Source organism: Artemia franciscana, chromosome 8 (genome assembly GCF_032884065.1).
Source record: "Artemia franciscana chromosome 8, ASM3288406v1, whole genome shotgun sequence".
Taxonomy (NCBI): domain Eukaryota; kingdom Metazoa; phylum Arthropoda; class Branchiopoda; order Anostraca; family Artemiidae; genus Artemia; species Artemia franciscana.
This window is the reverse complement of record NC_088870.1, coordinates 50,506,505-50,518,763: the sequence shown is the minus strand read 5'-3', so window position 1 is coordinate 50,518,763 and position 12,259 is coordinate 50,506,505. Positions and strand designations below refer to the sequence as shown.

Here is a 12,259-nt window from a genome sequence, read left to right as displayed (position 1 = left end):
TTTTTTAATGCTTGAATTTAACTAGTGCTAATTTGAGCCAATCAGAATTTTTCACTGAATTTTTCAGCCAATCAGTTTTTTTTTTAGGTCTATAAAAACGACTGATTGGCTCAAATTTAGCGCCAACTAAAATTCGGTGTTAGTGAAATTTCATTGTTACTAGGTGTATAGTCTGTTATTTAAAAGAGAGAAATAAATTTAATATTTAGTTTAGACTTTTTCGGTAAAAAAGGGGATTTCAAATTTCAACGAAAATCTACCTCTTTCATAAATGACTAAGGGAAGTCTACACGCTACAAAATCGTGTTTTTGATCGTAATTTCTCTGCTTTTAGGATTCTTTAGACCTCGAGAAGAAATCATGGTTCTCAGAGCTAATGAATTATGGTTATACAGAAGAAGAAACGGAAGACAGCTTATTAACTGATCCTGATTTTAAGCTTGTGTCTTCAATAGTTGAAAGAGATGTTCTTACACGTTTCGCACGTGAGCTTTGATTTTATTATCTTTTTAAGCTTATGTCTTTAAGCTTATGTCTTTAAGCTTATGTCAGATCCTGATTTTAAGCTTGTGTCTTCAATTGTTGAAAGAGACGTTCTTACACGGTTCGCTCGTGGGCTTTGATTTATTATCTTTTTAAGCTTATGTCAGATCCTGATTTTAAGCTTGTGTCTTCAATAGTTGAAAGTGACGTTCTTACACGGTTTGCACGTGAGCTTTGATTTTATTTTCTTTTTAAGCTTATGTCTTTAAGCTTATGTCAGGTCCCGATTTTAAGCTTGTGTCTTCATTAGTTAAAAGAGACGTTCTTACACGATTTGCACGTGAGCTTTGATTTTATTATCTTTTTGTTATGATTAAGAAATGAATAAAATTAAATTATATTAGAGCCGCGGGATATTTTTAACGATAAATAAAAGTATATAAATGAAATTCTGAAAACCCTGCGTTGCATTCTGCTGGCTGAATGCGCAGCCGTGGGTTTGCGGTATATATTTATGGAATCCTGAAGACACAGTGTTGCACTCTGTTGGCTGAATACGCAGCACCAGGTTTGGGGTATAGATTTATGAAATCCTGAAAACACTTTGCTGCACTCTGCTGGCTGAAAGCGCAGCACCGGGTTTGGGGTATAGATTTTGGTAACTTTTTGAGCATTGTTTTCGTACTCTTATTATAGATCGTGTGTTTTTTTTTGTAGTTTATATGTACTGGGCTCAGTTACGCTTACCGGTAGTGTAGCGCCGGGTTCGGGTTGTACGTTTCCAAATACTTATCAGCTGTTAAAAATCTACCATGTTTCAAAGTTATTTCTTTGTATTGTACTATTTATGGTGAATTCTGCACTATAAAGACCCTTCAAAACGGTTTAAACGCTATGAAAAAGTTTCTGGAAGCTGTCATAATCTATGGATAAAATCTTTGGTTCGTTAATAGCGAGATCGTGGGTTCGATTCCACTAACGTTGGACATTAGAGTAATCTTTTTAGCTGATATGATACTTTGACTATGACCCTAAATCCTTGTAACTAGGAGGTGTACTAGAGGCGACTATCAGAGCCCAAGCATATTTGGTGCCTTTTTTTGGGGTGGGGGGGGGGTGGGGGCGTAGACATTTTGACTTCTTTAGGGGGGGGGGGTCCTTAAATCTTGTTATTCAAGGAAAACTGGTAAAAGTGAAAGTTAGTACCGTAGATTGACTTTTTGGGTTCAGGGCACTGTTGGGCCTCTGAAGACTTGAAAGGGTCCCAAAATTCTTGTCATTGGGTCATCAAACAGGTGGTTTGCTTAGTTATAGGCTCTTGTCGTTGAAGGTTACATTATTCTTATTTGTATCCTTAAAAGGATCTATTGAGCCACAATTAGATCTTTTGGGATTGTTTTGCTGGGACTTTTATTGACTGAACAGAGGCTTCGAGTCCTTTCGCTCCTTCATAACTGTAACCCATAAATCACACATTTGCTATTCTTCTCGAAACTTTGACTCTCGAGGTCTAGTTCTTGTTCCAAGTTCTAGTTCATGCTATATGTTTGAGAGACTATACATCATATGTTTTTGATTTTCGATACATCAAGATAAAGAAATGATTCTTGTTCTGAAAATTAGGATGAGATTCACTCTAAAACAGCTCTCACACTCCTCATCCACCCTGAATTTTTAGTACAAATATTATTAAAGATTAATTGTGCACAAATACGGCTGATCGAATATTCGGACTGAGTTTTAAAATTCTGAGTTAAATCGAACATTTTTATTCTCAAGCTGAAGAACCGGAAAGAGAAAACTTAAAAACATTCCTACAATTAACCCATACTATAATTGTATCAATTAAGAAACAAACAGAAATTATTTTAAAAATGTTTTTCAAAGATCAGTAAGGAGTCACAATAAGACCCCAAAAAAGTAGAAATAATATCATAAAACAAATCCAACTTAAAAGAAATACAAATTAAAATGGATAATCACATCAAATATAAATATAGCACGATTGTAGAAATATGCATAGCTTTCAGTAAAGCGCAAATGACGCTTTGGCCTTTCAAGTGCTTAGGAGGATGGTAGCCCACTCGTATTTGTTGTAGTTTCTTTTCGTTTCAAGTCTGACTTGAACGTCAATATTAATTTCTGGCCATATTAGGTTTCATTTACTCATCCATAGTAATACCTATTGTTTTTATGTTTGATGTGTTTTTTCAAGTTTTGCTTTTATTTGTCAATGCAAAATCATTTCTTCTCATTTTAATTTTGTATAACTGCATGACTTTTCTTGCTGCTCGTTTTGCTTTTTATGGCACTTGGTATCCACCATGTGACATATAGCGATCGCAAATTCTGTCGGTCGGTCGGTCTGTCTGTCCTGGTTTTGCTAGTTTAGGCACTTTCAGCTAAGCTAGGACGATGAAATTTGGCAGGTGTATCAAGAACCAGATCAGATTAAATTAGAAATTGTCGTATCCCTGGTCCGATCATCGGCGGGGGGAGTGGGGGGGGGACGGTTAAATCGGAAATATTAGAAAAAATGAGGTATTTTTAACTTACGAAAGGGTGATCGGATCTTAATGAAATTTGATTTTTGGAAGGATATCGTGTCTCAGAGCTCTTATTTTCAATCCCGACCGGATCTGGTGATATAGGGGGAGCTGGGGGGACCTAAAATCTCGGAAAACGCTTAGAGTGGAGGGATCGGGATGAAACTTGGTGGGAAAAATAAGCACAAGTCCTAGATACGTGATTGACATAATTGGAGCTGGGGGGGGGGGGTTAATTCTGAAAAATTAGAAAAATGAGGTTTTTTTCACTTACGAAGGGTGATGGGATCTTAATGAAATTCGATGTTTGGAAAGATTGTGTCTCAAGGCTCTTATTTTAAATCCCGACTGGATCCGTTGGCATTGAGGGGGGTGGAGTTGGGGGGCAACCTGAAACCTTGGAAAACGCTTAGAGTGAAGGGATTGGGATGAAACTGTTGGGGAGTTGGGGGGGGGTTTAATTCTGAAAAATTAGAAAGAATGAGGCATTTTTAACTTTCGAAGGAGTGCTTGGATCTGAATGAAGTTTCTTATTTAGAAGGACCTCGTAACTCAGATCTCTTATTTTAAATCCTGACCGGATCAAGTGTCATGGGGGGGGGCGGAAATCTTGGAAAACGCTTAAAGTGGAGAAATCAGGATGAAACTTGGTGGGAAGAATAACCACAAGTCCAAGTTACGTGACTGACATAACCGGACTGGGTCTGCTCTCTTTGGTGGAGTTGTGGGGGGGGAGTCATTCGGAAAAATTAGAAAAATGAGGTATTTGTAACTTACGAATGGGTGATCAGATCTTATTGAAATTTTATATTAATAAGGATCTTGTTCTTTAAGACTTTCCTTTTAAATCCCAACCAGATCCCACTACATGGGGGGCGAGTTGGAGGGGGGAAACCTAAAATCTAGGAAAACGCTTACAGTGGAGGGATCGGGATGAAACTTGATGAGTAGAATAAGCAAATGTTGTAGATACGTGATTGACGTAACCGGACTGGATCCGCTCTCTTTGGGGGAGTTAGGGGCTGGGATTCAGTGCCTTGGCGAGTTCGGTGCTTCTGGACCTGCTAGGACGATGAAAATTTGTAGGCGTGTCAGGGAGCTGTACAAATTGACTTGATAAAGTCGCTTTCCCCGATTCCACCATCTGGGAGGTTGAAGGGAGAGGAAAAATTAGAAAAATTGAGGTATTTTTAACTTACGAGTGGGTGATCGGATCAGATTTTAATGAATTTCGATGTTTAGAAGAACCTCATGTCTCAGAGCTCTTATTTTAAATCCCGACCGTCGTTAAGCCTCTCATTTTCCTTTTAAATCAATCTATTGATTCTAAGAATTTTGCTAGAGCTCATACCATATGAGCTCTTGGCTTTTGGATCTTCCGATCTCGTCACAGCTAGCTCTTGTTATCTCTTTACTTTTGGTTTGAAAACCTTTTAAGGAAAATTTTTGTTTATTTTAACAACATGAATAACGTTAATAGCTCTATTAACGCTAAAGGGGAAGGTTAATAGCTCTTATAACGCTAAGGAGGTGCACCATTCTGCTGTTCCTTATTCATCTTGCTTTTGAAATAGCATCTGGTGGCAATCTTAGAGTGGCTATTGGCTCTGAAAGATAGTAAGTCATAGCCCGTATAAATTGTAATAATTCATTTAAATTCTTTAAACAATGGGAAAAGAAGAGCATGAAGAAAGAAAATAAAAAAGAAACTAAAATAGAAAATAAGAAGAAAATAAATTATGCATTTATGCTTAAAACAAAATACAAAAAAATGAACATTGCCACTCAAAACATCTCACATCGATGAAATAGAGTCCAGCTAAAAATATACTGTTAAATCGGACTGAACTCTATTGAAGTTCAGTCCGAAAACTGAGGTCTATGGCATCCATTGTCTCACACACTTCAAAGTTGCCAAGTATCTTGATATCTTCAAGTTTAAATCGGAATACGAGGAAGGCAGCTCCAGATAAAAAAAAAAAAAAAAAAAAAAAAAAAAAAACAGAGGACAAAATGGTTACTACTCAAAACGTCCTAATCTTATACTGTTGTTTTGTGTTTGGTATGTTAATATGGTGAAAGCGTTTCTTTAGTTTTCGATCTGAACTTGGCCCAATTTACTTAATGAAAAGCTGAAAAAGAAAATTGTTAATTAAACCTGACATTGCCAAAAGAGACAGTTTAGTATCCTAAACCGGCTCATCATGAATGGTGCTAATCCATATCTTCTTCTGAGTGTTAGTAATGTTACATTAAAGTTAGACTTTATTAACGTTAGACTATGTTAGCGTTAGTACATATTAACTTTAGTGTATAGTAACGTTAGAGTTAATTTAGTAAGTAATTAAAGTTTAAAATGAGTTTGAAGTATTTCAACAGCAATTGAGTAATTAGGAAATTCATTAAAGCAAGGGAATAAACTAATCAAGTATTAATTAACTAATTAAATCAATAATTAAGGTGAATTAGTATAAGAGTCAATTTAGTAAGTAATTAAAGTGAGCTCAAAGTATTTCGATAGTAACTTGAGTCATTAGAAAATTTATTAAAGTAAGAATTAACTAATCAAATAGCAGTTGAGTAATTAAATAATGAATTAAAGTAAATGAACATTAGAGTCAATTTAGTAGGTAATTAAAATGAATTTGAAGGGGTATCAACAGTATTGTAATTCATTGGAAAATTTATTAAGGTACAAATAAAAAACAGCAATTGAGCGATTAATAAGTAAATTAACATCAGATTCAATTTAGTTAGTAATTAAAGTGAGTTTGAAGTATTTCAACAGTAATTAAGTAATTAGAAATTTAATTAACGTAAGGATAAACTATCAAATAGTAATTGACTAATTAATTAAGATGAATTGGCATAAGAATCAATTTAGTATGTAATTAAAGAAGATTATCCTTTTTGGCCATCCGTCTGGGGCTAAACGGAAAGTAGGTCGTCCTCGTATGGGGTGGGAGGATGTCATAAATAAAGATTTAAAAGGAAATGGGAACTTCCTGGGAGAGTGTAAAGAGGGAGGCCTCCTAAAGAGGAGGAGCGTGCGTAGCTGTGTTGGCCTCAGGTGGCTTGGTACTGGGGTGAGTTATTAGTTGTAGTAGTAGCAGTAAATGGCAATTGCGTAATTAAATAATTTAACATAATAGTCAATCTAGTAAGTAGTTAAAGTAAGAGCAAAGTTTGTACTTAGATCCCAAAGTCCCCAAAACATTAAAAGTAATGCTGATGGAACCGGCTTGTGAAAGGCTCATATGTATTCTAGACTATTCAAGATCCTTTTTAATTCGTCTATTCATTTCAGAGGCTGTAGAGCTTGCATACGATCCATTATCGACACGTCAAACACGCCAAGCCGTACATGGTGTTCGGTATTTGACTAGTAATTTCCCAACAGTTACTGGAAACTCAAAACCATTTCAAAGGTTAATACGGGCCTGCGTCGAGAGACTTCGTAGTGCTTTGGATAATGACGTATTTATTCCACTCTATCCCAAAAAGTAAGTTTTTATCCCAAAAGGGATTTCTACTATTGTAAATTGGTCTTTTTTCTGCTCCCATGTTTCCCTCTATTATTTTCCTCAGTGACCCATATGGCCATAGCCTAAATCTGTTCTGCTTTGAATATTTATTACGTTTTTATTCATCCCGCTCCTTGAAAGTATTTATTCCACTATATACCAAAATTGAAGGAAGTAATTATTATTATATATAGGAAATTATCATTATAGGAAGTTCTGTGTTTTTTCAATTTTGTTTTAGTGGGTTTCATTCCAAATGTATTCCACTCCGTTCAAATAAGCATTCGTTTCTGCAACTATAATATTTTTTTTTCTCTTTCGTGTTTCCTTCTTCAATTTTCCTTATTGACATAGATTCCCATAGCTGAAGCTTCTTTTTCGCCTTAATATTGGAAGAAAGTAACATACAGAAATCATCGGTACACAACAATTTAACCGAGAATTTTGCCTCTTTACGCCGTAACCATCTCTTTAAAAGGTCTCCTGTAAGCTCAATGTTTCCTTCGTTAATTTTCTTTATAGACATAAATGCCCATAGCTAAAACTTCTTTTTCGCTTGAAGGTTTAATCAGTTCACGCCCGAAGAATATTTTTCGTTCCCTCCAAAAAAGTAATGAGAATGGTCGCCGCATGACGTTCCAATCGCCACCAGAACACTCAGGCAGTAGTTCTGCCTGACACCACTCAGGGTGGTGTCAGCAGTAGGAGCTCTGCCAGAGCATCACACTGTGTGCCAGCCCCTTCTGAGGAATAAAGGAGTGAGGGTCGATCATGGCACAGACTTTTTTTTTTTCATTTTTGATCGATTGACGATAGAGCAGCGATACGTCAATAAATTCTTACCTTCATAGAGTATGCCTACAGAGACAATGCCGTATCGAAAGCCAGGTTTGTTGTTGGCATTCAAAGATGGTGGGGGACAGATGAAGATCGTCCTGGACGCTCTTTGATGAGTTCTTTGGACGGAAACGCGCCAAAACCTAAAGAACCTTTTAAGCCATGCCGCCGAACAATTAATATTGGAAGAAAGTAACATACCTAAGTCATCGGTACACAACAATTTAACCGAGAATTTTACCTCTTTACGCCGTAACCATCTCTTTAAAAGGCCTCCTGTAAGCTCAATGTTTCCTTCTTCAATTTTCCTTATAGATATAAATGCCCATAGCTGAAACTTCTTTTTCGCTTTAAGGTTTAATTAGTTCACGTTCGAAGAGTATTTTTAGTTTCGCCCAAAAAGTAATGAGAATGGCCGCCGCGTGACGTTCCAGTTGCCACCAGAACGCTCAGTGGGTGGTGTGGGCAGTAGGAGTTCTGCCTGAGTATTACATGTGTGCCAGTCCCTTCTAGGAATGAAAGAGTGAGGGTCGATCGTTGCACAAACTATTTTTTTTCATTTTTGGTCGATTGACGATAGAGCAGCGATACGTCAATTAATTCTTATTTTCATAGAGCATGTCTACAGAGAAAATGCCGTATCGAAAGCCAGATTATCGAAACCACAGATCTGAGTGGCTTACAAAGGGGTCCGCATGGTCCAAGAAGGTAAGAATGGTTAAGTCCAAAGTCAAGACCCCGTTCACTCTCTTTTCGAGAACTGTAGGGTGGTACATAGGGAGTTTGTGACTCAAGGACAAGCTGTCAACGCCACTTTCTGCAAGAGTGTCCTTGTGCAACTGCACTGAAACATGGAAGCTCCACCACAGCAACGCTCCGAGCCACACCACCTCCTGTGTGACGTCATACCTGACCCGGATAAGGGTTGCAACTTTCCCACAGTTTCTGTATATCTCTGATTTTATCCTAGACTTTTTCTTCTTTCCAAATTCGAAAGCTGCATTGAAAGGTTTGCCGCTATCCAAAACCCGCAACCACCTCTTTAAAAGGCCTCCTGTAAGCTGATTTCCAGGGAGCGTACGAATTATGGAAATCATCTGTACATAAACGCAAAAGGAAAAAAAAGAATTTTGATTAATTTAAAGAATTAATTATGACCATAATTAGTTAGATTAAACAACTAAAATATGATGCATGGATTCCACTTTAAAGACTCTTGGTCATAACTTTTTTGGTTGCACCCTGGGCACACCTTCATTTCAAAAAGTATTAATTCTACATTAAGCCCATAAACGTAAGTAAACCTTCGTAAATAAATATATATATATATATATATATATATATAAATTTTTTTTTGACAATTGCTTCATACTTTATTTTGAAAATTGACACCCTGGGATTTTCTGAGCTAAAAACAAAAATATCTAGACAGGTCACGGATTTGACAAAATTCCTTTAGACCTTTAATTTTTGAAACAAAAAGTTCAGTGGAAAACAAGAGCAAAAATTACATGATTATTCCCCCAGGAGTAGTCGTATCGTTTTTAGTATATATGACGCATGTAACAAGAAACAGCAAAAATCATATTGAATTGCAATCAAAAATGTTGCATAACAAAATCTGCGGCTAGAAGAAAAAGCAAAACTGTATTGAAGCAAAGGAACGTGTTAGTCTAGCGTGAATGAGTTTGTGAAGGATAGACAGGAAAGAGGAATTGAATTCGCCCCAGAATTACTCATTTCAATTGAATGAATCGGTATTTTCGTGTTTAAAATACGGAATCGTGTTTTCAAAAAAGTAGATATCTCTATTTAGTTCAAATTTTCCCCTATAAAACGTTAAGTTTGGTGTATTTTCACTGTTATGGCTGAGATTTCCAGCCATCTGGTAGATAAACAAGGTATCTGGCAACCCTATGCCAGAATCTAATGGGTAGACAATCCGAGTTAAAATCAATCCATTGCGGTTTAAAGCACCAGGAACAGTAGAAATGAAGTTTGAATGTGTTGAACTAAGTAAAAGCAATCTAACCTGGTCTAAAGCATCAGCAGAACAGTAGAAATGAATTTTGATTGTTTGAATTGATCGTTTGAGTCTTATGAAATTAAGCAAAATCAGGAATTCAGTTTTAATAAAAAATACATCTATTTGCCGTTTCCAGCAGTAGCGGTCGCCAAGTTTAGAAAAAAAAAGGAATATGGTTAGAAAATTAGTAAAAGAATAAGCTAAAACATATGGCACATAAAAAGCACTTAAGATTGTACAACTTTCCTTTGAAAATGTAGTTTTGTTTGAGAATCAACAAAGTTTTAATGTTTGAATGCATATGAACGAAAAGTAATCAGTATTAATTAGTGATTAGTAACGAATAGAAATTTAACTAATTAGTATTGTGTATTCATTTTCATTCAGTTTGTGATATTTCTTAAAAACTTCATAATTTTAATATATTATGAAGTATTTGAAATAGTATAAACTCGAAATTTTAAATTTCCGTTCGAGTGAGCCCTCCCAATCTTATAGGTCCATGGTTCGATACCATAACCCCTGGGAAAAAAACAACACTAAAGATAAGTATTAAAAAATATTACTCTGAAATAAAAATTACTACTTTTAACAATTCTCTGCAGCACCAAGCTGCCCAAGGCCAACATAATTGTGGCCAACAACAAGCCAACAACAAGGCCAACGATCCTCCTCTATCCAAAGCTTGAGTCTTTACCCATCCCATGGAGTTCCAGTTTTCTTTAAGTCCTTTCGTCTGACCTCTTTCTACCCTATTCAAGGCGAACTTCTCTTCATTTGACCCCAGGCACCCAAATTTTACACAGAAAAATTTGTTTTAGAAAATCAAAATCTTTTAAAAAACTTTTTGATTTTCTCAAAATAGCTACTTGTGAAAAAAAAAATTCTGATTGCATTTTCGAAATTTATATCCAAAGTTGTACCAGCTACGCAATAAAACATTTTTGACAAAAAAAAACTTTTGTCGCTAATCTGTTTCCCTAATTTTTTATTTTAATTAAACCTTAATTTTCATTTATTTTAGTATAATGGACACAAAGATGGGGCAACAATTTGTGTATCGTCAATTCTGGTCTGGTGTAAAACTAATGGGTAATATTCTTACTTGGGAAGGAATACTTAGTGATGACCTGTTAAGGACCCTGGCACTAGACAACTTGCTCACAAGATACCTCCTGCTCTCTTTAAGAAGTATGGGAACAATTACTGATAGAGACATACCTTCAGAATTAGAAAAGTGTAAATACGTAAGTTTTTATTTTAGTAAATGTAATTGGGTTTGAAATCCTCTGATAGCTATAGAAACGATTAAAGACTGTTATTAAAGACTAAATAATATAAAAAGATTTTAAAATATGTAATTTTTATTTTTGTAATATTTAAGTTTGCTATTTAGCATCATTTATTGTATATTTAAATAACCAAACGTCGATTAGATGAATTATTTATTATTAATTCTTGTTGATTTATTAGGAACTGTCAAATTTAATAAAAACATTTTTGTAATTATTATGGAAATACATAAATATGAATACAATTTTGGATGCCAATAAGTGAACCTTTATAAAATTCTAAATTTGAAGTCTTGGCTATTATGTTTTGATAACAGTATTTTCTTTCATTATTCCTTTCATCCTTTTAAAGTTCAGGCATGCTTGTTTTATTATGTTGTTATTTCATATAACAATTATCATTTCATCTCTATTTTTATTCCAGATTTTACGTTTGTTACCAAACAGTTGGTTAAATACCACTCAACCTCCTTTGCAGCAGTTAGCACCATTCACGAGATATTTATGTTTTGATAACAGTTTTTTCTTTCATTATTTCTTTCATCCTTTTAAAGTTCAGGCATGCTTATTCTATTATGTTTTTATTTCATATAACAATTATCATTTCATCTATTTTTTTATTCCAGATTTTACGTTTGTTACCAAAGAGTTGGTTAAATACCACTCAACCTCCTTTGCAGCAGTTAGCACCATTCACGAGATATTTATGTTTTGATAACAGTTTTTTCTTTCATTATTCCTTTCATCCTTTTAAAGTTCAGGCATGCTTTTTTTATTATGTTTTTATTTCATATAACAATTATCATTTCATCTATTTTTTTATTCCAGATTTTACGTTTGTTACCAAAGAGTTGGTTAAATACCACTCAACCTCCTTTGCAGCAGTTAGCAACGTTCACGAGATATTTATGTTTTGATAACAGTTTTTTCTTTCATTATTTCTTTCATCCTTTTAAAGTTCAGGCATGCTTATTCTATTATGTTTTATTTCATATAACAATTATCATTTCATCTATTTTTTTATTCCAGATTTTACTTTTGTTACCAAAGAGTTGGTTAAATACCACTCAACCTTCTTTGCAGCAGTTAGCACCATTCACGAGATATTTATGTTTTGATTACAGTTTTTTCTTTCATTATTTCTTTCATCCTTTTAAAGTTCAGGCATGCTTATTCTATTATGTTTTATTTCATATAACAATTATCATTTCATCTATTTTTTTATTCCAGATTTTACGTTTGTTACCAAAGAGTTGGTTAAATACCACTCAACCTCCTTTGCAGCAGTTAGCAACGTTCACGAGATATTTATGTTTTGATAACAGTTTTTTCTTTCATTATTTCTTTCATCCTTTTAAAGTTCAGGCATGCTTATTCTATTATGTTTTATTTCATATAACAATTATCATTTCATCTATTTTTTTATTCCAGATTTTACTTTTGTTACCAAAGAGTTGGTTAAATACCACTCAACCTCCTTTGCAGCAGTTAGCACCATTCACCAGATATTTATTTTTTGATAACAGTTTTTTTTTCATTATTTCTTTCATC

At 34.8% G+C, this 12,259-nt stretch overlaps 1 protein-coding gene across 5 annotated transcripts in view; it reads left to right on the top strand.

The window, feature by feature from the left end:
• LOC136030537 (PAX3- and PAX7-binding protein 1-like) overlaps positions 1-12,259 on the top strand; it is a 93,046-nt gene that overhangs the window by 57,920 nt on the left and 22,867 nt on the right. For 2 of the 5 annotated variants that reach the window (XM_065709586.1, XM_065709585.1), the window contains exons 12-14: positions 335-485; positions 6,337-6,532; positions 10,441-10,663. In XM_065709586.1, coding sequence (XP_065565658.1) covers positions 335-485; positions 6,337-6,532; positions 10,441-10,663 — 570 coding nt within the window. Of the gene's footprint in view, positions 1-334; positions 486-6,336; positions 6,533-10,440; positions 10,664-11,132; positions 11,537-12,259 lie in introns of those variants that run through there. The other 3 variants (XM_065709584.1, XM_065709582.1, XM_065709581.1) reach the window with 3 other exon arrangements.